The sequence below is a fragment of the Parasteatoda tepidariorum genome, chromosome 9 (genome assembly GCF_982258835.1).
Source record: "Parasteatoda tepidariorum strain Cologne lab strain chromosome 9, Ptep-v5.0, whole genome shotgun sequence".
In the NCBI taxonomy this organism is placed as follows: domain Eukaryota; kingdom Metazoa; phylum Arthropoda; class Arachnida; order Araneae; family Theridiidae; genus Parasteatoda; species Parasteatoda tepidariorum.
The window spans coordinates 47,312,039-47,338,917 of NC_141763.1; the positions used below are offsets into that span (position 1 = coordinate 47,312,039).

General features: G+C 27.6%; 3 protein-coding genes across 5 annotated transcripts in view; 1 reads left to right on the forward strand and 2 right to left on the reverse strand.

The window, feature by feature from the left end:
- LOC107441153 (protein FAN) overlaps window positions 1-9,199 on the reverse strand; it is a 40,467-nt gene extending 31,268 nt beyond the window's left edge. The window contains exons 1-5 of one of the 2 annotated variants that reach the window (XR_011638109.1): window positions 8,861-9,161; window positions 8,503-8,601; window positions 7,487-7,565; window positions 3,338-3,393; window positions 843-933 (exon numbers count right to left, since the gene is read on the reverse strand). Coding sequence is in view for 1 of the 2 variants with exons in the window: in XM_043039703.2 (XP_042895637.1) it covers window positions 843-933; window positions 3,338-3,393; window positions 7,487-7,565; window positions 8,503-8,601; window positions 8,861-8,895 (360 nt within the window). In the remaining variant the exon portion in view is untranslated. Of the gene's footprint in view, window positions 1-842; window positions 934-3,337; window positions 3,394-7,486; window positions 7,566-8,502; window positions 8,602-8,860 lie in introns of both variants that reach the window. The other variant, XM_043039703.2, reaches the window with a different exon arrangement.
- A 235-nt stretch (window positions 9,200-9,434) lies between these two features.
- LOC107441154 (uncharacterized) lies at window positions 9,435-14,041 on the forward strand. The gene is made up of 2 exons (XM_016054307.5): window positions 9,435-10,496; window positions 12,827-14,041. The coding sequence occupies exons 1-2, from the start codon at window positions 9,612-9,614 to the stop codon at window positions 13,169-13,171; spliced, it is 1,230 nt and encodes a 409-aa protein (XP_015909793.1). The 5' UTR covers window positions 9,435-9,611; the 3' UTR covers window positions 13,172-14,041.
- Window positions 14,042-17,629: 3,588 nt separating this feature from the next.
- Window positions 17,630-26,879, reverse strand: part of zip (myosin heavy chain 10) — a 120,924-nt gene continuing 111,674 nt past the window's right edge. For both annotated transcript variants that reach the window (XM_071187215.1, XM_071187214.1), the window contains 3 exons: window positions 25,419-25,527; window positions 23,567-23,739; window positions 17,630-19,299 (listed from right to left, as the gene is read on the reverse strand). In XM_071187215.1, the coding sequence (XP_071043316.1) occupies window positions 19,173-19,299; window positions 23,567-23,739; window positions 25,419-25,527 (409 nt within the window). In that variant the 3' untranslated portion in view covers window positions 17,630-19,172. The remainder of the gene's footprint in view (window positions 19,300-23,566; window positions 23,740-25,418; window positions 25,528-26,879) is intronic.

The window sequence follows — 26,879 nt, forward strand, 5'->3', positions numbered from 1 at the left end:
ATCAAACATATAAGAATATACAAATAATTTGGTTTTTAAGCATTCCTATGTAATTTAAAAAATACAACTTCTTATGTACCATATTTTTTATTTAAATATATATATTTAAAGGAAACATTTTAGAACAAGATAAATATTGAGTTTTAGTAATCAAGAGGTAAAGATATACAAAATCTTCAGAAATGATATCGACATTTAAAGAGAACTAAAACAAAACCGAAAGTTTACTCAACTGTTCCTTGGCGCTAAAGTATCTCGCCAAGGAAGCCAACAAAGCTTTGCAGCTATTTCAGCTAAAAATAGAATATATATTGAAATATACTTAAATATTATAAGTTTAAAGTTTAAGAAACAATAAAAACTCATGTTAAATGCAAAAAAAGTGAGCAAAAACGAGTGTAATTGATTATTAAAGCAAATAAAACATGATTATCTGAGCATGACTGAGTATCGGAAAAATTTTAAAATCAATTTTAAAATAGAAAAAGTGAAAAAAAATGTCGCCCTTTCTTGTAAAAAGTTATCGGACAGTCCCTAGAAAACTTTTCCGTGCAGCAAAATGCTCAGGACTTTTGTACCATTCTTATTTCTGAATTAAAAAGACAGACAGTTAATTGCATCAGAGGATCGCAATGCTAAACGAATGGACGGGAATCGAAGCGGTCTCAGTGAACGGCAAGTTTGGGCTACAGTCACGTGACTTTATCTTGTCCACGGGTCGGGGGTTATTCTACTCTCTCTACCCAGTATTTCAACTCTATGCCCTACACAGGCCGGTCGGCAATTAACAAATTTTGATTAACAATAAATCAGTTAATGGATAAACATAATTTTAAACTTACTCTTTTAAATTTATATGGTGCAATAAATGTTCCTTCAAGAACTTCAATTACTTGATCACATTCAACATATATGACATTTCCTTTATCAAGCCTAAAATAAATATTATTAACGCTGCAGAATAGTTTTATAATAAAAATTTTAAATAGTGTAGTATAACAAAACAAGCATTTTTAAAAGACGTTAGAGAGTAAATATAGAGTTAAGTCACATTTATGCGACAACCACTAGCTTTCAACGTTAATACGATTGTAGTATAATCAATCACAGAAAGCAAGTGGCAGCATTAATAGAGAAAGCTAAATTAGGAATGTCAAAGGAAAGCAAAACAAATTGATTATGTTTCCAAAAAATGCTTATAGAGAACATTCGTCTAAAATTAGCACATTTGTATCTGAGGTATTTTGTATGCCCTTTACATTAAAAAGATTATTTTGCTCTAATCTGGATTATGAAAATAATTTCTCAAGACTGAATACAATCTAAATCATATGATCCAGGGCTTAGCAACTTTATAAGACTAAAATTGAAATAAAAATTTTATTATTTTGTTTCTTTTAAAGCATTTATCTTTTTAAAAAATAAAACTAGGAGATTTTGATCACTACTATATTTTTTTTCTTAAAATGTCAATATTTTTGTTGGTTGTATTTTGTATATTGCAGGTGGGTTCTTCAACCGTATAATGAATTGACTCTGGATACAATCTAAAATTCATTCAGGAAATGTGGATTATTACAAGCAGGGGAAAGGAGTGATCCTGCGCCAGCATCACATTTAGCTTCAGATAAAATCATAGATGATCCAGGGCTTAGCAATGAGCTAATTCAACTCTTTAATACTAAAAGCGACTCCTCTCATTTTTAAAGTTTGGAATAAATTTGTTTCTTATTATTTACAAAACAGTCATTATTTTTGAGTATGAGTGCCTTCTTTTCTTTCATTGTCATGATTTAATGTATGCAATACTTTGGGGTAAGAACCAACCTATTTTAATTGTTATTAATTTAATTGTTATCAATTTAATTCTGATAAATACATTTCATCTTCAATATTTTTTCTTTTTTTTCATTTATGGAAGCACAGATTTCTATTCAGGGGTCTGTCCAGACATTTTGTGAAAGGTCTCGTAATTTGTGAATATAAAATAAAAGTTAAGTCACATTCTTTCAACCAGGGTCCTGCTTTTGTGAATTTGTGCAAATAGGGTCCAGTTATTGCAAAAAACTTTTTCAATGAGTTTTTAAATTGTAAAGACATACAAGATTATGCCCAACGCTGTAAAATTATAATTTTTAAAAAATTTAATTTTCAAAAATAAACAGCAATTGCTGCTACTAAATTAGAGATGCAACATACAAATATTTGGTATTCAGCCTATACTGCTGAAAGCAGAATATTCATTTCGGACGAATAAAGGAAGAAGTGTCTGCCGAAGACAGAACTTAATTCATTAACATCCATTTTCTTTCACCCCCCTGGAAATGGTTTATTCGATTAACAAAACAATAATGAAGATAAAGAAATTTGTGAAGGGTCTGATTAAAAGATAAATTATTTTGTGAAGGGTTCGTTTTTATGAAAAGATATTTTGTGAAGGGTCCGTTAACAGACCCTAATTTCTTCTAAACAGACCTCTGCTATTGAATAAAAAAATAATAAAACATATAAAGTGAGTAAATCTGGAGAGAGAGATAAATAAATTTTCCGTCTATTCTCAGCAGCAAAGGGTAGTAAACTTAAGATTTCTAAACTAAAGAGTAGATTGTTCGAAACAAAAAGTGAAAAAAAAATTAAAGAAAAAAGCATTTAAAATTGCAATAACTTTCAAACAAATTGCCATTTCAAAAACAATTTATGCCAAATCATAAATGTTCTTTTCAGTAGACCAAATTAAAATGCAATAGTTGCAATTCTGTGCAATCTAGAGCGGGACTCCATGGTATATTTTTCGTACATGTTAAACAATTGATCATTTTGAGCTAACTATAGAATAATAAAAAAATTTTACATCACCATACTCTCCCTCCATACATTTTTCAGCATACCTATATGTTTTCAAGTTACCAGTTTTTGAGCAGCAAAACAAAATGATATGTAAGGTTGAACACTTAAATGATGCCAATACTTGCAATTTTTGATCATTAATTTCATAAAATTAAATAAACAAAAACAAAAATAAATAAAAGAGTAATATTGAATAGCTGCTGAATCTTCTGATTTTCTTTTTATGCTTAAGATGGTAACCAAACATAGAGGTTAATATTTTTTTTATTTTTTATCTTTGTTTAACAAAGTTGATTTATAATGATTCTAACCACCAAATGCTTAAATAATTTAAATAAATGTATGGATAAATTATAACATTATTGTTTAAAAGTATTCAATACTTTCATAGTTTAATTAATACCTGTTTACAATTATAAAATCATATGTTAAAATCAATTGTTAAACTTATCAATAAACCAGAGGGGGAAAAAAACTAAAGGATTCTTACTTTGATAACAAAGATCCTTGCCATTTTTCAATAGTCACACAGTCTCGTAAAGGTAGCTAAAAAAGTAAAGTAAGCAATGCTATACTTGATGTTTGTCAATATATCAAACTAGTCAGATATTTATAACCTGATAAGTGTATTGCAATTTAACATTCTATCATAGAAATTATATTTGATGACATATAACATGAAGAGATATTGTTATAATGTTAAGCGTTGAAGTTATTTATTTTTATTTATTTAGTTTCTTCGTAAAAATAAGAATTTCAATACTCAGTATCCTTACCATCTTGGATTTTAGGTTAAATTTTTTATTTGCATTTTCTTTATACTTTTTTTTGCACTTAACAAACTTTTGATAATAAAGCATTATTCAACGGAACAATGCCTTTTTCAAAAATATAAGGGTTTCTTCATTAGGTTAGGAGATTAGAGCTTGATAATTTTTAGAACTTCAATGGCTTTCTCCTCAAAACTTTAAAGAATAAAGTTACGCAACTTGTGGCTTCAAGTAAGTAATTTACATTACTACTACATGTACTAAATTACGTACTACACGTTTGTCAGATTTTTGAATTTTTAAAATTTTATTTTATTACAGATTCAATGAATGAAAACAGATTTGGATGATGCCAAAAAAATATTTAATGTTAAATGCGTAAAAACAAAGATATTTATCAAAAATCTAAAAACAAACTATATCTATACTAGTTAACTACCTTTCAAAAACTGCTGTTTGCAGAACTGAATTGATATAATTTTGTCAGAAAAAATTAATAGAGAATCTAAAACTAAACACCTTTTAAGACTCATATTTTCATTGGGTGATGGTCTTGCATTTTATATGTACAGAAAGAAACTACAGAATAAAATTAATATCCACCATCAGTTTATTTGCAAAAATGAAGAAAAAAAAAAGGAATCAAATCATATTTAGAAATTTTCCCTCCTTATCTCCAGCCCTTCAACAGTTGAGTTCGCTCAGAAAGAGAAAGGTCTCTAAAGAATTTAAATTTCAGGCTCGGAATTAGGTAATTAAAAATAAAGGACATCGGATTCATATAATTCTCTATGGGCTAAAATGGAGCAAGTAGAATATCTTTTCTTTCTTAATAAAACTTCCACTTATCTATTTTGAGAGGCCCTAAAAAACCTATAACCATGGTACCTAAATTAGCTAACTATACAAATATATTAGGTACCATTTACCAAAGTATCAATTATCACCAGGGTTGGCAGGTTTTTGACATGTGACAGTTTTTGACAGTTTAAACCATGGTTTAAACCGTCACGTCAAAAACCTCACTGTCAAAAATGTCGAAAATGTCAAAAACCTATATTCATATGTGAAATTTAATTAATACATAAAATTTATATATTTTTTATAAAGGATAGTGTTTCTAAATATGTTCTAGAAAAAATAAATTTAAAATTTTGAAGAAACACTTATATTTTGAATACTCACATCTTTTGTAATATTATGTATTCATTTTCATGTGTTATTGAAAATCTGCAGTGATATTATTAAGAAATTTATTTATAACCAAATTTAGTGTATAGTATAGATCAGGGGTCCCCAACCCTATGCCCGCGGGCACCATGGCGCCCGTCGATCGATCTAGGTGCGCCCGCTGCTTGTACCCAACGATAAAATATTTAAGTTTTCCATTTTCGCAATAAATGCTATGCAAATTTTATGCTACGCAGATACATACTGAGGTACGCTGGCTCAGTAAAGGTAAAGTACTTGAGAGGTTTCTACATTTAATTGGAGAAATAAAAAATTACTTTGTAGCCAAAAATTAAACATTTTTAGAACTAAGAGATCCTCTTTGACTAGCAGATTTGTCTTTCATAACGGAAATAATGGAAAAACTAAATAATTTGAACTTGGAGCTGCAGGGAAAGGACAAACATAAAGCAAAAATGATAGAGGCTATAAACTCGTTCAGAGCTAAGCTAGTTTTGTGGATATCACATTTGGAAATGAAGTCTCTTGTGTATTTTCCAAACATGAAAAAAATGATAGGTGACAGTGAAATTGGCCTATTAACATTTGTCATCAACCTCCAATTGCTTCAAGATCAATTTAAAAGGCGCTTTCAACAAAATATCATCGAGCCTTTGATAACTTTTTTGTTAATCCTTTTACCAACCAAATAAACCGTAATAGCAACATACATTTCAGAATTTCTTCAAGTAAAGCGAGGAGAATTGGAGATAGAAATTGTGGATCTTCAGAATGACATTATCCTCAAAACTATTATATCACATGAGAAATTCTGGAAAATAGTTGAAGGAATAAATTCCATTCTTAAAAAGAGCATCATATTCTCCCAATTATATATCGCTGGCCAGCGAAATGCCATGCCAAACACCACACTGACTGTATTTTATAAATAATTTTTATACTTCGTATGTTTTGCAAGCAATTTAGTAATCATTTATTTTACACAAGAATATTAATGCTAATTATATTCATATGTTAAATTAATTTTTAAAATAAATTTTTTTGTGCACTATATGTAGTGTGTATTATTACCTATGCCTACCAACTATACATTTATCTTGAAAAAATAAATGGTGCCCGCCATTCGACCGATATTCTGGTATTTGCTCTTAGGTACAAAAAGGTTGGGGACCCCTGGTATAGATTATACTAAAAATTAGACATTTTTAAAGATAAACATTAGCAGTTTTGTACATTAGACATCTTTTAAAGAAAAATCTTTTTAATATTCTTTTAAATCTTCTTAATAATCTTTTTAACATAAGACAATACAAATTTAAGTGCTTTCTGTTAAATACACAGAGTAGTTAGTGTCGATTTAAAGTATATTCAGCCTATTCATTTACTATGCTGAAAATTTAGTTTATCCAAATACTTGTGAATTTCATTTTGCTGAATACTATATAGTTTTGTTGAATATCTAAATATTCAGCTGTTGAATAATTACTTCTTGCTTTCAAGATATGCATTATTTGTATTCTTAATACAAGTGGGGGAAAAAATTAAGAGGTAAAAATTGTTTTAAAATGATAAGTGTAATAATTATAAATAAATATAATAAACAATATGAATTATATTTATCATTATTCACAAATATAACTACTTTTAAATTCAAATTAACATACTGGATAATAAAGATATTCGGTATAACATTAAATTTTTTTTTCATACACTTGTATCAAGTTTGTATTTATACAACATAACTTGTAAGTTCCTTATAAATATTAGTTATATGTTCCTTATATGTCAAAAATGCATAGTAATAAACTTTTAATTTTCTTCAGTATCAAAAAAAAATTTTTTTTCTTCAAAATATAAATATTTAAAAAAAAATTTGTGCAAAATTTTTGAGCACATGCATTTGAATATAAATTTCTGAGATTTTAAATCTGTCATTTTACCTTAATTTTAATTAAAAAATATTTTAAAACCTGCTGATTACCTATAGTATAATTAAATTTCAATATAATGCATGGCAACTGTTGGTAGTTTTGAAGTTTATATATTTTTTTTGGCAAACTTTAGTTTTTGACATTTTTGACGGTTTAAACCAGTATTATACCCTTGTCATGTCAAAAACCACTTTTTGACGTCAAAAACCCAACCCTGATTATCACAATTAATTAAGCAAAGCTGTGGTGGCTCAGGGGATAGAGCGCTTGCTTTTCCATGAGGTGGACCGGGTTCGAATGCCAGTGGTGGCTAGACAATACAAATTCTGCACCCGGCTCGCACTGACCACAGTGCTGATGCAAAATATACTCACTGGATGGGGGATCATGCGTTAGAGTCCACTTACTGTCAGGCTAACCATGGGAGGTTTTCCTTTCCATGTAACCCAAATGTGGGTTTGTTCCATCAAAAAGTCCTCCTCGAAGGCTAATTTCCCCCATTACTTGATTCAGGAGCTTCCTTGACTTCTGGATTGGGTTTAAAATTACAAGGCTATGGAGTTGAACTTTAGTAGTCATAAACCAAAAATTGGGTCGGCTGTTCAACGACGGTTATAAAATAAAATAAAATTAACTAAGCAACACTGTCATCAATAAAAGTTGAACGACTTTATCGAAGTTCTTTGAAACTGATAAGTACCTTTTATTATTACAAGAGAAAAGAATAATGTAAAATTGATTTTTTACCTTTAATATTGGATGCATGATATCTTTAGGGTCAAACAAGATAGATTTTGAGCAAACTTTCAATCTTCCTTTCTGTGTTCTATTAAGTAATAAATAAATTATTAATATATAATTAAAAAATTACATGAATAATTCTCACACAATGATATTTAAAAAAAATAAAAAATACTTAAAATCACAAATGGTAAAATTTTCATTGAAAACCCTTAGGTTTTTGGTGTAATGTATAAAAAATAAAATAAAAATTCTATTGATGAAGCAATACCATTGGGACACTGAAACGCAAATAGGTTTTCAAGAGTAAGGAATAAGGTTTTCAAGAACTTCAGCAGTATTTGATTTGCTTACATCATTAATAAAAAACTACTTAATTCTAAAACAATAATAGAGATATTTTAAAATTTAAAGAACTAAAAACTAATAAAGAAATAAAAAATAAAATAAAAATTCTATTGATGAAGCAATAGCATTGGGACACTTAAACGCACATAGGTTTTCAAGAATAAGGAGTACAGTTTTCACTCAAACTCACAATCATTTCAGCTCTATTTGATTAGCTTACATCATTAACAAAAAACTACTTAATTCTAAAACAATAATAGAGATATTTTAAAATTTAAAGAACTAAAGACTAATAAAGAAATAAAATAAAAATTCTATTGATGAAGCAATACCATTGGGACACTTAAACGCACATAGGTTTTCAAGAGTAAGGAGTACAGTTTTCACTCAAACTCACAATCATTTCAGCACTATGATTAGCTTACATCATTAACAAAAAACTACTTAATTCTAAAACAATAATAGAGATATTTTAAAATTCAAAGAACTAAAGGCTAATAAAAGCAATATTACATATTTCTAAAAAAGATAGTTACAATAAAATATTATTAGCTAGGTACCTTTGCAAATATAAAGAGAAATATAAAAAACTTTATTCCCATGTAGGATAAACATAGTTATAAATTAGTAAGAATGATTATATAATATTCCAATTTGAAAATTCAGCAACTAACTTTTGAACAGCTTCAGTTTCTGTTGTTTTTCCTGGATAACCGAAACAACTATAATCTTCAAAGTATATTTCCCCAGGTTCCAGTAAAAGTAAAGAAAACCTGAAACAAACAACCCAACAATAACTACAGAATTTTAAATAATATAAATAGACATCAAATACTAGTTTGATCATTAAGAAGAATATTTAGTCTTTGAAGAAAAATTTAGTAGAGCAGTGCTTTACATAGCTCGAAAATTTCAACTTGCCTAATTAGTGGATTAACTAAATATAAAATCCAGAATAAAAAATAATAAGTATCCAAATAATTCATTCCAGAAAAATAGTTTAGCTGATCCTATAAATACAAAATTATTCACCTTTCTTTACTTAAAGTTTCTTTATAGGCCATCATCTTCACTGAAATACTTCCCTTTCGCAATTAAACTTCTAGTATTCGGAAAAAAAAATAAAGTTTTTAATCAGTTTAAGTTCCAAGTTACTCACGACACAAAACTAGTTTAAAACAACCCAAACCATATGAAAATCAAATATTTTATAATTCAGCAGGTACACAGGGAGTATCGTCCTGATCATGACTAAGATTTGACATGTATTTATTTATGATTTATTTGTTTACGAGTGAAAATAACAGAACCGGTACTTTTTACAAGGGAGAGCATTCCAACGAGAAATGTGATTGGTGAACTTTTTTTGCCGTATGGAGATAGGAATGATCATATATCTTGATTAGGGAAATATACCAAGATCTATAGGGAAAAATAGGTACTTTTATCATGACTTGTAAGAAAAAATAATAACTTTCTTTGAAATTAAAAGTTATCGTTCACTAAAATTTATCAAAATAATTTGCATTTTCTTTTATTTTTATCTCGAAAATATTTTTCTCATATCAAACATCTTCAAGGTAAGCTTCAAGGTAATATGACATGTAAACAAAAACAAACTGAATTGAACGTTGGTAGATGAATCGCTTTCGGTTTTTCGTATCATTCGCGCTTTTTTTTTATGATAAAAGTAATGCAATCATGATAGTTAGAGTGTAATTTTTAAGAAATATCATGTAACTTAATTCACTCTTTAAAATTAAGAACTTTTTTGTTGTAAATAATGGCCTCGAAATCATTTAATCCTTCTGTTTTGAAATTAATATCTCTCCGTGAGCAAGGATTAATAAGAAATAAAATTTATAAAGAGAATATTGTAAGTTCACAATTAAAACACGAACCGCAAGAACCTCAATCGATTGAAGACATGTTTAAAATATATCATTTTGAATATGTAAGAGCTGATACAGATGGAAATCTGATTGGAGTTAGTCTTTACAATAGTAGACTTTTACTGACAAACTTACGACCGAAAGCAATTAGCCGCATATACGTAATGCATTTTACGTATAATCCTTCCTGTGTTAAAGGCCCAAAAAATCGTAATTCATTGATATCGTCATTTAAAACTAAAAAAACTCTCAGGGAATGTCTTATCATTACAGATACGACAGATGTTCATATAGGCGGAAAAAATCCCATATTATTTGCTGGTAATTCTTACAGAGAAGGGATGGCTGGTTTAACTTATTTTAACTGTGAAGGAAAAAATTTAGATTATGAATGGAGAGTTCAGGGTGAAGCTTTTTGTTGCACAAGCTGCAATTTTACACAGCAATTTGCCTTGGGATGTGAGGATGGTTATTATTTATTTAATACAATTCGTATGGATGAAAAGAGAGTATTGATTGATGAAAATGTGTTAAGTTTGCAATTTAGTAATGATGGTAATTTTCTCCTACTAAGTACTGATAAAAAAGGTGTCAGTATTTGTGATATAAGAGAACATGCGTGCTACAGAAGATATTGTGCGATAAAGCAAGAATATGGAACTTCATGTCGAAAGCGTTATACTATTCAAACTACTTCAAATCATGTAAGAGAAATGAAACTATTGAATGATCAAACATCACTGATATGTGTTAATCATGCAGGGTGTCTAGAAAAGGTGCATTTAATATTTTATCTAAAAAGTTATATTTTGTAAAGACTGTTGGGGATATTTCCGTATCCTGATCTGTCACACCAACTACAATCGCCAAATGGATTTTAAACTTGCAATTTTTTTAAAAAAAACCCATGTAGATGGATGTTTGCCTGGGGGTGGTTGCGAGTTATACCCTTTGAGTTGGTCCCTTTCTGCAATGTTTTTTTTTTAGTTTCTCACGGGCCACTGCCCGGAAGTTTCCAAGCCTTGGCGATTATTCTGCCCTAGATCAGGATACGAAAATCACCCCAGACTGTTAAATGGGTTTGAAATTTTAAAAAAATCTATGATTGCAAACAATCTATACTGTTACTCTACTACTAAAACTATTTTATCACAAATTAAATAAAGTATGAAATTGTTATTTAAAAATGTTCATTATGTAAAAACTCCTAAAAAGGTTAGAAATTTTTAAAAAAAATCAGTAATCACTAATTATCTACATTATTAAACTTTTAGTACAACTATTAAAACTACTTCACCTTATGTTAGAGAAATGAAAGTATTGAATAATCAAACATCACTGATTTGTGTTTATCAAACAGTGTGTATGGAAAATTTACATTTAATCCTTTATCTAAAAGTGTTTATTTTCTGAAAACTGCTTAAAGGGTTTGATACTAAAATATTTTACTGTAAATACAAATCATTTAGGAAACTTAATTTGTTGATTATAGCAATTTATTGCATTCAAATAAGCTCTTATATGTTGATAATCAAGCATAATGTATGTTATTTAGATTTTAAAAAAAGCCTATTGAAAAACGGCAAATATAATTTTGTCAAATAGTGTAATTTTTAAAACTAACAATTGTGAAAACATTTTGATTACCTTTGTTGTGTTTAATTATGTGTGTCTTACAAGTAATCATGTCCCAAAATTTTTTATTTTCGATATAGATGAGAACTATATTATATAATTAACTCTTTTGGAACTCACTGCTATAACAAGGTAAATCTCGACTCACAAATTGTTGTTGAGAGTCAAATGAAATTTTAAAAATCAATAGTTTTCTTTAACCATACAGAGGAGGGCTGATTTTACATTTGTGCCTTATTCTTGCACACATTAAAGCAGCAACAGTGTCCTAAGTTGAAAATGCAATTTAAATGAGAAGAAAAAAACATTTTTGTTTGAAATTCTCAGTATTGTTAGCCAAAACTTCAACGGGGGTCTGTCTAGGTTTTTCTGAGAGGTATCTACTTTGTGAAAATTTATATATAATTTGTGAAAATTAAAAATCATATTAAAAAATCAACACAAAAATATGGTTAAAACATGAATTTATAATTTCTTACGAGACACGAAAATAAAATTTTAAGAAAAAGTATTTTGTGAAACTACCGTTTTTCCTAAAGTTGAATTTGTGAAGGTACCACTAAACGGTAGTAAATTTGGCTTGGACAGACCCCTGTTTAACTATCGGTATTTTAAGTAAGTATTTATAGTAAGCTTAATTATAGGTATTTTAAATAGAAAACATTTTAAAGTAAAAAGGGAAAGTTAAAGATGTCATTTCTATCTGATTTCTTATTCTTTTTATAGCATTTTGGTCAGCTGTACCAACTTGCAATATTTTATAACAAAAAATTCACTATCATTATCATCTGGTGTTGTCTAATTGTTGAAGCAAATTACTAATGATGTTAATGAGCATTGGGAATCTTATTAAAACTCTACTCTTTAAATTATCTGATTTTTTTTCTCCTTACAATACTAAGGAGATATCCTTAAATATGTTTATTCAGAAGAGGGAATTGCACGAAATGTTGCAAAACTGTATTAAAAATGAAACGTTTATTCAGAGAGTAAAATATTGTATTTTAAATTTTTTCTTTATAATTATAGGCTATATCATAAACATTTAACCTTTCTAATGTGTTTATGGGACTTGTTTTCATTTATCTCAAACAATGTGTATAATCTCAATTAATTCTTTAATTCCCTGTATAAGTTTAAAAAGAAACACTATTGAAATTGTGATTAATATTTTTCTTTTAGTGATTTTAACTAAATATTTATCTGTTGATGATTTTTCTGTAAAAAACTATTTTGTAGAGATAAAATTTTAAAAAATTCTAATGTTCATAAAATTTTTAATGTTCATAAAAAAGGATTATAATGATTATTTTAATGATGAGGAAAATGTTTCTTTTTATAATACTATAGTAGCAAATGCATTTTGTGGACAGCTCGATATCAACTCAGGTTGATATTTTTTAGCTTAAAACTTCATTTTCATTTAACAAAAAAAATTTAAAACCATTAAGAAAACTTTATTTTATTACAGGCAGATATAAGGATGATGAAAACTGTTTTTCAATATCAAGGACATCAAGAACATATGTATAGAAGAAGCATTTGTTTAAATGAAGAATTGGATCTTATTTGTGCTCCAGGAAAAGACAAAATTGTGCGAATTTGGTCTCTCAGCTCTGGAAAATTAAACTATGAGAAGAAAGTTTTTGATAGAACTTATTGCTTGTTGAATAATGAACCTCCTCATTGCTGCTTTGTTTCAAATCAAAGACGTTGGTTTCTTTCTGTGATTCAGGATAATGTTTTAGTACCTGTGGTGCCAAATGATGAATTTCCAGATGCAAGTGAAAATGATGCTTCATTTTCATACAGATAGCCTTATTCTGTTACTATACAAATAATCAACATTCTAGCAATTTAGACTTTTTCATTTCTACTTTCGATTATGTAACAGCATTCACTCTTACAAATAGGCAATATCTAAAATTAAACAACAAAATTCTCCTATTTATTAGATTTTAATTTTTTATTTACTTTCATTTATTCAGTTGACTCTTATTTTAGATTCGCAGTTTCTCAATTCTGTGAAACCCTTCTAAGTTCTCAATAGAACTTGTTGCTTTACCAATAATGAGCCTTCTCAATGCTGCTTCATTTCTAATCAAAGAAGTTAGTTATTTTTTTATAATTCAGGATGTTAAGTTTCTGAATTCAAATTGAAAATAAAGTTGCATTTTTGTGCAAATACCTTTCTCTATTCTTACACTTATGATCATTTCTCTTTAAAAAAAACTAAACATTCCTTTATGTATAAGCTTCTACAAGGTCGAAAGTTTCAAGCAAAAACTTATTTTAAATCACTGGCAAATATCTATATCTTATAACATATATCTTTATATCTGATAGCATATATCTAATAATCATTTCTATATCTAATAATATGGAATACTTGTTTTATTTTGCAGAAAATTCATGGCCTCTGTAGAGGGTTCAAGTATGAATCACATGTATGCAAGTGTAAAAAAAAGTGATTGTTTTTCCATTGAAAGCATTTGTTTCAACTTTAGCATTTTTTTAATTTTTTTTTTTTAATTTATTCTTGTGAGTCATTTTATTTATGTATTATTTCAATGAAATTAATTTTATTTTTTTGTTAAATTATAAGTCTGTTATTCATGATGATTGTTTTCATATTGTTATTTTTGTTTAAAATAAAAGATTCAAGATTTTAATTTTAAAAAATAAATTATTTATAAAAACTTTTTGCAGTCTATGATTAAATCTTGTGGCATCAGTAATTAACCTTTGAATTTAAAAGCAGAAAATCTGCAAACAAACTTATGTATATTTTCTGTTTTTAGAGAACACTGGGATCTGAAAAGTTTTTACCCGATTTCTGTTACTAGAGAAGAAAATCTGAACACTATTCAGATTTAATGCATGATTATGCATTAAAAATTATACTAAACTGAATATTGGTTCTTTGCAGAAAGTAAAAGAAAAGAACCTACAGAACTACCACGTGAAAGCATATATGAACACAAATATTTTCAATATATTAAACTTTTTTCATGTGTTATTAGCACGTTTTTAAATGTTTAACTCATCAGGTATATATAGGGCAAAACATTACTGTCTGATAGGAGGCATCTATACAAGAATGTGTAATCAGAAAACAAGCAGTGAGAAAATAAAAGGTAGTTTTCCACAGTCACATTTAAAAAATTAACGCAAGAATGGGTAAAGTTGCTTCAGAAAACTTTTTATTTATAGGAATATGGTAGATGTACAAAAGATTGCTGGAAGAGCTTCTCAAAAAATCTTCCACCAGTAGCGTAGGGAGTGACATACTTGGTGGAAACAGCAAAAAATGCTTTGTACATCAATCAGAATCCCATGAATAAAATACTGTTTAAGCTTTTTTTCTATTTTTAGAACTTATTGCTACGCATTTCCACACAATATTGTAAATCCTGGATATTTAATATGTATCAATATGACACTCGAATCGCACATTTAAATGTGTCTGAGTCATCGCAAATCCTAGAGTATTTTTTTAAATCGTTTTTCAACAATTATTACTATGCTTTTTCACAGGATTTTGAAAGTCTTGATATTTTTTAATCTGGTAATATGAAGACTTACAAATCTGTCATTTTAATTAACCTTTTTGACGTTGGGCTAAAACAAAAACTAGTTAGAAAAGTGCTTGAAACTTTTTAAGATATTCAATTTTTTTTTTATTAGTTAAAAATATGATTCGCTGCAAAATTATGAAGAAACTTCTTAAAATATTTTTCATTGCATGCACAGTATAAAAGAACTAGCTTAAATACTCATAATTTGTGCAATTTTTAATGAATTTTTTAAAAATTTTGAATTGACAATTGTGGGATTAATCTTAAATTGCTCCAAAAATTCTGTTTAATTGCATCGAATATCTTATTAAGTTATGAAAAAAGGTAAGATGAAAAATTTAATTTTTCGTAAAAATGTCCATATCTCCATAAATATTTAACTCTAGGTTTACGAAACTTAATGCAGTAGTTAAAAATATCAACTAAAGTAATCGATACAATCACAAGTTTATTGCTTGATTATCTGGCATAGGGTGTTCAAAAATACTTGTTTTATTTTATAACTTATTGCCTTAAATTTTATTGCTAGGTATGAAAAATCACATGAACTAAATATCTCTTAAGTTACAAAATAATCCTTTCAGTATTCCTGGAGAAATTTAAAAAGATATTAAGACTGAAAGTGTCTCTTCCATTATTGTAGGGTAGTGTACATCTGTATTCAGTATTATCCAATACGGAAAATGTAACCAATGGCAGCCAGCACTATAAAATTAAAGATGCAGCTGCAATTTTAATGATTTTTCTTCTTTTGTTAATCTATAGTCTTAAAAAAATTCAGCTGGCACACTCAATTTAATATCCTAACCAGTTTCTTTAACCAATAGATTTGCTATGAATATAAAATGCTGTGTAAAAAGTTACTATGTACGAAATGTCGCAATTGTGTACATTGCCTAATACTTTTTGGTATAAGCCGAAGTATAAGAATTAATACATACTTAACTTAGGCACAACACACAACGGTAAATGCTTTTAAAGGCAAAGAATCATAGTATGGTTGGTAGATGTTAATTTATGAAGAAACGGTGCATTATTTTTTTAACCCTACCTTTTTTTTAAATATATGTTTAAAATAACATTTTCTTTAATAGATAAATTTTTTTAATGTTATTTTACCCAGCCCAGCAATGGTTCACATCACCAGTGGACTTTCAGTATTGTTTACAATGCAGGATTTTATAAAGATGCACTGTATGCTAAATAGGTTCTGAAATTTTTGAATAATTAGTACAAGAAACAGGGACAGTAAAAAACACATTTGTTTGCAGCAAATTTAACGCTTCAATCGCCCAAAATCAGCAGTTGTTTCAGGAAGAAAAAAAAGTCCACAAAATAATTTTAAGAGACCATTAAGTGAAGTTGCAAAAGATAGCTGACATTTTAAACATATCAGAAGGCAATATCTTTACAATTTTACACAAAAAAGTGCTGTTTTAGCTCACACAGGGCCCAAATTAATGTGTCTAATATTCATAATTCTTGGAGCTGTTCAAGCAAGATAGAATCTGTTTCTTGCTTTACTATATGGCAGTGTTTCCCAAAGTGTGGTACGCGTACCCCCAGGAATACGGGAGCAGTTTAGAGAGGGTACGCGTTCTTATGCAAAATGTTTTGCAACAATCGAAAATTTTAAAATAATTTTATTTAAAAACAAAGATAGCCATGAAAATTTACGATTACATATTTTTCTATTGGCTATTTTTTGCAGAGTTAACAGTTAGTAATGTCAATAGCCAGTTGTGATTTTTAACTTTTGTGCAATTTTTTTATAGTAAAAGTTTGTAATAAATTCTACTTATTTTGATTATTTTTATAAAATATAATTTTTATCCTTCTTGAAAATTAAACATGAGGAGTGTACTTTAACATCATTCTGGCTGCAAATGCAAAACATGTGTCCAGTTTTAACAGAAAAAATTGTGAAATATTTTTTGCCTTTTCCAACTTCATATTTGTGTGAAGTCGCTTTTTCAGCATTCGTGGACATTAATTCGAAAAAAAGAAATAGATTATTGGTGGTTGAATCGCATCTCAGAATAAAACTGACTACAAGAGAACCAAATTATGATGAACTGTTATCACAGCAAGAACAATATCATCCTTCTCACTGATGCAAATAAACTTATTAACGAAACTCTATACCAAAAAATAAAAATAAACATATTTTTAAAAAAATACATTCATATTTTTATTCGTGGTACACAGCGTTATGAAACATTTAGAAGGGGTACACAAAAGTCATAAGTTTGGGAAACACTGCTATATGGCAATGCATGATTGACAAATCGTGGAACAAATAAAGGAAGGAGTGTTGGACAAATAAAGTCTAATTTCTAAAAATAAAAAAATTTCTTAGCTGCACTTGAGATCGCCGGGTTGTGGCGAGCTGGACTGGTAGCCAGACCTAGGTACGTGTCCACGTCTGGAGGAAAGGAAAAAAGCTGCACTAGAAACTTAGTGATGTGTTACATACAATTTTTAACAGCTGCATATTTAAATGATTTTAAAACCTTTGTGTTTTAGGACTCAACACATTATAGTTAGATTGACAGAAAATAACTGTTTAATATTCTAATTGTTCCAATGATCAATAATATAAAAAATAGTTAGAATTATCAAAATTCTGTGATGTTTCTGCTCGAACTATGAACTAATATTATGTAAATGTATCATGTTATAAAAGAAACCACTCATTTTCAACTGTAAAATATTTTATGTAAATTCTTGTTCCATATATAAAATTTTAAATCATTATAAAGCAAAACATGTAAAATAAACATAATTTAAAGCTATCTAATTTTTAAACAGTTACAAACACTTTTAAAGACCCTCTCTTATAAGAGACCAATCATGAAAGCCATAAAAATTTCGACGACAAACAAAGTTGAGGTTTAATAAATTTCAGAAACAAATAATTTTCAATAAAGTAATGAGTAAAAATGTTCAAGTCATTCAATAATCCCTCAATGAAAAAACAATTTCTCGCACAATACAACTACTAGAATTTTGATTAAGATTTGTCTAATTTTTAAATAGTAACAGCATCTTTCATAACTATCGATTATTAATTAAATTTATTTTAAAAATATGCATATAGATTGAAATAGTGTGACTGCAATTTCTGATATAATTAATTAAACTTAACAAATTGTCTATATTTTATTCAAAACATAACCTTCTTAATTTTACAATTTCCCTTTTTTTCAGATTCAATGATTTAGTTTAGTTATTGCTTTTGTAGTACTTTTTTTTTTTAAATACGATTCATATTTAAAAAAGTGGAAGTTGCATAAAATAAATAATTATATAAATTCAGAAGTCGTATTTAATGCAACAAAAAAAAAGTAAATTTCAAAATTAATTCATTAAAACATTTCATGATTTCTTTTTTAATAATTTAGAAATTCTAAATCATTAATTTGAAGTATTTCCTATTTTTGACTAGTTATTTCCTAGAATATCGCAAAAACTAACCGAAATGTACAATATTTTTATGTAAAAAAATCTACCTCATATTTAAGTACACATTAAAAAAATTATTTACAGCAGCTGAAGACTTAAAAAACGATTATTAGATGATTGTAACCTCGCTATTAAACTCATTGGAATGCTTCAATGTTATTTAAAAAAGTATGTTTCAGATTTAGAATGCATTTAACTACTGTACTTCTGAGGTAGAATATAAAAATCCAAAATCTAAGTACTAATATAAACTTCCTTATATATATAAGTCGCAATTTTTTTCCCCTTAAAGGATATTTGGGAACAATGATTAGGAATATATTAATTGGAACAGTAGCATTTTTCATAACGCTAATTAGCTAGCAATCTAAAGCAATATATTTAACAAGAAAAAAGTGCATCTATAAAAAAAAAAAACATAGCAAACAGTAACAAAAGCGTTTTGTATAGTACATATTACAAGTTTCTTTTGCTTATAAACTTTTTCATATAAAAATAACAATACAAAGAAACATTGACGAAAAATAAAATTATTTTTTTTCCTTACAAAATGGAAATTTTCAATTTACAGATTTCAATTGCAAAGTCAATAAATGCATATTTTGTAGCACTCGCAAAAGATTTTGTAAAAGTGCCTCATAATAAATATCAACTATTCTCTAAACAGCACCACATTGCAATCTCAGTTTCTTTCTTTTCAGGAAAATAACACTGGTCACTAAAAGATTTCTATGCATGACAATTAAAGATAGTTGGTACAGTTCATATAACTGGTTATGCTTGACTGTCATCATTTAAGGATTCATCGGGAAGTATTAACCCATCATCAGTGCTCGAACTCAAAGACCCTCGTTTCATTAAGCTACGAGCCGATGCAAGTCCAGCTCCTGGTCCACCTCGCCTATAATAATTGAAGAAACATATCTTAATAAACATCTCATATGAACTTAAAAATACAATGGAGAGTCTGTTAAAATATTATGTAAGTAGCAAATAAGGGGAGAGGAGTGTGGTTTTCTTATTGATGACAAGGGAAGGAGGGGTATGAGTAATGTAAAACCTTAAAATAATTTTATTTTCAAAACTTTTTGTACGAAGCAAAATAAGAAATATTTTAAAAAGCTACTTGAGGAAAATTTTTCATATTTGGAATAAAAATTTAATTAGGGGAAAGAAAATCAATAGTTTGAACACAGACGATTCATAATGAATAATCTACTCAAAATTTTAAAAAAATAATTAAATTGTAAACTTTCCTCTTTTATTCAAATTTTACCCAAAAATTAGATCACAATAGTAAAAATAAAAAGTTAAAACAAAAAAGGTGTGGTGTCATGACTAAGTAAACAGGGGAGGGGTTTGTGATTTGCTTATTTTTGCTGACAAGGAAGAGAGGGGTACAAAATCAATAATATGTTTATGTAATATTTGAATGGACTAAGAGTCTCCTTATAGCAAATTTCTCCTGATAACGAAAATTTTAATTCTGACTGAAAAATAACACTAAAATAAATTTTTTGACTTTTATCTTTTGTAATTTTTAAAGAAAATTCCAATTAAATGATAGAAATTCAGAATTGAAAGGAACAGATAAAGGGACTTGAATAACAGATGATGTTACTTTCTCGAACATTTTGGAAGTGGTCAAAAAGCTTGACTGCTTCATATTCTGCAGATGAAGAAATTTGAAGAATTGAATAGCATTAAAGGCAAGAAGAGTAACAGTAATAAAAAAAATGGCACAACTAAATGCACATTAAACTGAAATGCTATATGATCCTCAAAACTATTAAAACAGGTTTTTTAAACAGAAGAAAATATGTAAGATTATATTTAGCTCCTTCCTAAAATGTGAAAATTTAAGGTTACAAAGTTCTACCTAAATTGAAATCATGGAATTCTTTAACTAAAATAAACATAAGAACATACTAATACATAGTCTCTTAATTGATGAACTGTCTTCACACCTAAGCTTTTTATAAATGCAATAAAAATCAATGATTTTAATAAATTTATATGCATAATAATATTTAATTATAATTATATTTAATAAATTATACTTAATTAGAATTTACTATTACATATTTTTGAACTCATAACACAGACTAGAAACTTTTCAACATTTACTTATATAATTGCAAATATTTGCGACGAACTCAAACATCTACTAAACAAAATTTTCGCTACATCAAATTTTTTCTTTACTGGAACCAATCTATTGTGTATTAGAGAAAATCCCATTCAACTGTTAGACATGTGAGTTTATGACACATAATTGTCATTTATAGTCCCATAATTTATTTATTTCAGATTTGAATAGAAACCTTTTTAACATCATATAGCAATTTATATACCTACAAAGTCATATGTTCACGCTCTACTATAAACAGTGTTCTATTATTAACATAATATAAATTGAGAGGCATAAGCTACATATAAAATAGTAAAGTTTCTTGATTACTAATACAGGGTGCATAGCCAAATCTTTGAATCAAAAATAAGCACTTTTTAAAAACTTTTCAAGCACTTTACAAAAATTTTCAAGCACTCAAAAAATTCATATTCAATCAATGATATTATTGAAAAACAAAAACTTCTTATAAAGAATTTTAGCGTTAAAAAAAACCCAAAAAGAAACTGACGTAAATCAAAACAATCAGTACTTTCCCACATCTTCGAGTGAATTCAACTTGACCCTGAGCTCAGAACAAAAGTACCCTTACCCCCTACGTCAAAAAAGTGTTAGAAGTAAAACAAAATAAACAAGAATAAAATTAAAATAAATTAAAAAAAAAAAAAGGATCTGACTCTATCCGAATTGGAGCACTCTGGTTTCAGTTTCGAGTGTGCGCGCATGCGCAAGTCATAACGTGGGTACGACATGAAGTCCGCGTGAATGATTACATAGCAAACACCCCATTTTTCGTGAAATGCAGGGGATCCGCCAGATATCACTGAAGAAAAAAAATACATTTTGTGGAAAAAAAGCACTTTTTAAAAACACCAGCTGAAAAAAGCACCTTTAAAAGCTTTTATAAACGAAATCCCCAAAAAAGCACCTTTAAGTACTTTTTACAAACGCTGCGCACCCTGTAATAAATATTTAATGCAAAATTTCCTCACTCTTCACACACAATGAACTACTACGAAAGTTCCGTGTTTTTTTGGATAAACCAAGATCATATCAACTAACAAAAGCATTCAAAAATTGAGCAAAAGCATTTATTTACTTAAGTTTTTATTATATTCATTTTAATAAGAAAATTTTTGAAATAAGTTAAGAGTTATAAAATATGTACATAAAATGATATATAAACAACCATGTGCATTTAAATATCAAATAAAATATTCATAATTAATCATGCATAATACATTAACAGTAATCTCATGCATCTTAATGGATGAACTAACTAATAGCATAAAGCAAACTCTTAATACTTCGGATAGAATGTTTTTAAAAATCATACAGCAATGAGCAGATAATTTATTATAGAATAGATAATTCCAATTAAATTTAAATATCTACTTTGCCAAATTATTTTTCTCTGGTTAAAGCAGCTTCTCATAAAACATTTTTCTCTTCAATAATATTTTAGTGCAAAATTATATGCATATGAAGTTTATTTAAATAATTTTATTTTAGTTTTAATTCTTATAGCATGCTAAATAATATAATACCATAAAATTAAAATCTCTTTATATATTTCACCTTCAAAAACACATTTAATCAAAAAAACATTTATTCAACTAACAAAGTTATTGCAAATAATATTTTAAGTACATCTGAATGATAATACAAAAAGGAGGAACGGACAAAAACACGGGTAGTAAGTTAAATATGATAAATTATCGCTATCCTAATAATTTTTTTATTAATTAGTTTGGATATGGAGTTGAATGAAAAGGTGCTGCGTTAAACAGGGTATAGTGTTGGTAAGTTGTTAAAATGGCTTTAAAAAATATGTCTAATGCCAAAAAATAAAACTTTACTCTAGTACTCAAATGTCATGTTAACAATAATAAAGTGAAATACCGAATGGGTTATTTTACCTCATTTGTTTTATTTAAAGATTATATTTAAAATTCAAGATATTTCAGAGCTACCTTTTAAGATCTTACCATCATTATCTATACGAATGTTAAAAAATAAACATTTCTACACACACATATAGCTAAAATCTTGGGAAGTAAATGATATACGTATGAAACAGAACTATTGAAAACATCTTTAAAGCATGCAAAGCACTACTTAACTATCTATAACTACAAACTAATAGCAATCAAAGTACGCATTCATTACAAAGAGCATAACATTTTTAAATTTTTTTAGAATGGAACTGCAAAAAAATTACCCATTTTCCTACAAGGATGTCATGTAACATATATAAAACAATGTTAAAATATGAATTTGCAAATTAATTAATAAGTAAATCTATTATATTAAATGCAAAATTTAATTTAAAACAATTTAATTGTATGTAATCAAAAAGAACTAGTTGTAAGTAATCTAAATTCTATGTAATCAATGATGTTATTAAAAAAAAAACATTTCAATGAAATTTTATTTTTTACTATTTAAAGATTTGAAGCTACACTATTATTTTAAAAAATAGTTTAGTAAAACAAAAAAATGAAAAGACACTACAAATGATTCAGTTATTCACTTGCATGTGCTTTAGCACAGTAACTATTGTTACAACTTGATTATTATTATTTTTAATAAATGAGAATTAATTAACTGGAAAAATAACCACCTTTTGCAATATTTGAGAATTCAAATTGCTATAGCATTACTTTAACATCTTTAAAGAATCATTTACGATCATTTACTACATTTTAATAAAGTTTTGAAAGAGCATTCAGCCATAATGGTATTTAAAAATATATTCGTAAAATTAGGAGTGTTTTTAATTCATAATTTGTGAATCAAAAATTAGTTGCCAAGTAACACAGCTTCCAGTCATCTAGGATAATTGAAATGCTTTTAAAGACTTTTCCCTGGATATCAGAATTTAATAAGTGAAAATAATTTTAAAAAAATAACAAAAAATTTACTAAAACAATAAGAATTAACAATCATACAATATAATATTTGACTTTAGTATCTCAAAAATTAATAAATAAAAATGTATAAATTTTTAAGATAAGTTTATATAAGTTTATTTTACCTAAGTTTATTTTTTAAGGAAGAAGTTTCTCGATTAAGGGTAGCATTAGCTTCTATTAAGTCTTCAATTTCTCTTTGAGCTTTTCTTCTTTGAGCCTTTTCTCGAGAACATTCTTCTTCAGATTCATCCAACTGACGTTTAAGTGCTTTTACTCTTGCATTTGTTTTCTCTACCTACAACAATTTGCAAAAAAGTTATAAGCAATTCTTGATTACCCCCCCCCCACACACACACAGGGTGGCTACTAAATATTGCAGCACTCCAAAAAATATAAATTTATTTTAATCATTTGGTAAAACCATTTCTCTCACTATTCCTGCGAGTGGCACTTTCTTAAAATACAGGCGATTCTTGTTCAAAGAAAAAAATTTAGAATCAGTTTAAAAATCGAGCTGAGAAGGTTGATGGTTAAGCAGCTTTTAGATTGTGGATTTTCTGCAGGTAGGAAATTAATATCTTTTGGGTTTAATAGAACATTTATATATAGAACTAAAAATCGATTATTGGATACTAATGGCTGCAAAGAACAACCCTGGTCTGGTCGCCCATACTTAATTCGTACAAAGAGCACATTAAAAGAAAAGAAATCCACAAGGTTCTAATAAAATGGCAGTAGAAGAGAACGAGAGTCAGAGAACTATGCAAGTTATAAAGGGTTCTTGTCTTTATCGCAAAAAAGTTCAAGGTTTGACAATTTCACAAAAATTAAAAAAGGTTACAAAGATATACGAAATTGCTGATCTGGCACCTTGGCGAAAGTGTTGGCAGAATAATCTATTCTGATGAGAAAATATTTTGTACAAATTGAAGTTATAATACTAAAAATAATATTCTATACTCAGCTATCTTCAATGATATACCTGAAAGTGTTTGAACTGTAAAACGCTTTCAGAACAAGAATTCTGTAATGTTTTGAGCTGCAGTGTCAAATAACAGAAAATTTCCTCTGAAATTCATCGATAAAGGAGTAAAAACCAATGCTGAATATAACAAAAAGAAAGTATTGACACATTTATTGTCACATGCTTACAGATTTCAGCAAGATGTGCACGAACACGCCGAGTCAATTGCCCGAAGTTTATAAATTAAGAAGATTGGATCCTTTCTTCCCCGGATTTATATCCTTTAGACTGTTTTGTTTGGGGGGTTCTAGAGGCTAAAGTTAATGCTAAGTAGCACAGAAGTTTGGACTTTCCTAGAGCTTTATTGCGTGAATGGGACAAACAACCGCTTAGAATGAATCGTGTCACCATCGGACAATGGGGTAAGAGATTATCTTTCGTAATAGATAAAGATGGTGATAGATTCGAATAAAAAAATTTAAGGTTAACTTTTATTCATAGTGTTCATCATATTTGTGTATTTATCATTTTCTATTTAATATCTGTACAATAAAATAATTCGATATTTTCAACAGTATTTTGTAGCCTCCCTGTATGTGTATATATATATATATATATATAAAATAAAAACTGCACAGATAATTATTTTTCTTTTCTTTTTTGCATTTTTTTACAATTATTCAAAAAACATATTTAGCAGAGTTGTTTAGGCACTTTGCCTAACATCTGTTTACAATAAACTTTAATCATTTTTCTTCTAAGTTTTGATTATTAATCTTTAATAAACAATATAAAAAATTGAAGGCAATAAAAATGTATATATATGTACACATAAATAATTAAAATAAGATGTTAAGAGATTTTTTTCACTGAATTTTGAAAGGAAAATAACCAGATTAAAATTAAAATATTATTTTACCATTTAATGTCACAAAATAATAAGTACTTGTATTTTAATATTAGCTTCAACAGTTTCACTAAAAATTTATATTTTAAAAATTTATTTTTACCTGTTCTTTATATTGGTCAGTATGCCTTCTTTCATCCTCCAATTGCATTAAAATTTCTTTAAGTCTCTTCTCTAATTTTCTATTATTTTTACCCAAAGCCTGTCTTTCTCTAAAAAATATATATAAATTATTACTTCAATAGCTACTAAATAAACATTGGAAATAGGTTTAAAGCTAAAGAATCATTTAAAGATAAGGAAAAAAAATGCCACAAATTTTGCATGAATAAGATCAAGATAAATTATATCAGTCTAATACAATAAGTAAAAATTTAAACATATTATAAGCAACACAGGGTAATGATATAGAGATGCCAACCTGTAACATATTTTTCTATAGTCTCGTAAGTTATTCAACCATAGTTTTACACACTAACAAATCAAGTTTTACAATACTTTAAATGTTAATCCTCTGTTTACTGAGGATACAACTGATCGACCAAAATAACAGCTAATATAATTTTAAATCCTGTAAATAGAAGGTTAATGATTAAAGTAATCATTTAACCCTTCAAGCATTCAGGCTGAGGAAAATTGCAGATGTTTTCTACAACCTGCTATTTCCATAGAATAACATGAAAAACGTTTGTTTTTTGTTGTAAAGAAAAAAGTGTGGTAAAGCTGGGACTAATCCTCAGAGAATTAATTGATGCAGAATAAATAATTTTTTTTCCATCAAACAATAACAAATGTTTAGATATATTTAAAGCAATTAAAGTTGACAAAATCAAAAAGTTTGCTCGGGTTTTAATTTGCAAATAAATGAAACAATATAAAGTTAAATATTTTTTCCACATTACAAAAAGTTAATAAAAATAAGGGAGTTAATAAAAATAAGGGAGTTAATAAAAATAAGGGAGTTAATAAAAATAAGGAAGTTAATAAAAATAAGGGAGCTAATAAAAATAAGGGAGTTAATAAAAATAAGGGAGTTAATAAAAATAAGGAAGTTAATAAAAATAAGGAAGTTAATAAAAATAAGGGAGTTAATAAAAATAAGGGAGTTACCAAATTTACTACTTAATCTTTGGATAATAAAAAAATACCTATTAAAATGAAATTACCACCTTAAAAAATAGTTTTTAATGCCAAGGTTCAAACATTTTACACTAATAATTAGTACTATAAATAATGACACAAAGAAAACATACATTGAACACAGGGTTTAAGCTGAGTCTAAAAATTCATTAGCAAAAAAGCTAAAATCTGAAAAAAAGTTTTAGCAAAATGCTAAAATGCCATTAGGCTTTTAAAATTACTTTATATCAAACAAGTACTGTAAGTTATCTGACAAAGAATAGCTTAATGTACAAGAATATCAAAAAGAATACCTGTAACAAAAAAAAAAACACATTTATTATTTATCAAAACATTTTGGTTTATAATTAACAATCTTCCTTTCTTTCATGTTTGCCCATTTTACAAATGCTTCTTGAAAGTTAAATGCACTTTCAGGGCCCTC

Coding starts and splice junctions, on each gene's coding strand:
- LOC107441154 (XM_016054307.5), top strand. CDS start 9,612: ATGGCCTCGAAATCATTTAATCCTTCTGTTTTGAAATTAATATCTCTC. Junction 10,497..12,826: donor ATGCAGGGTGTCTAGAAAAG/GTGCATTTAATA, acceptor ATTTTATTACAG/GCAGATATAAGGATGATGAA.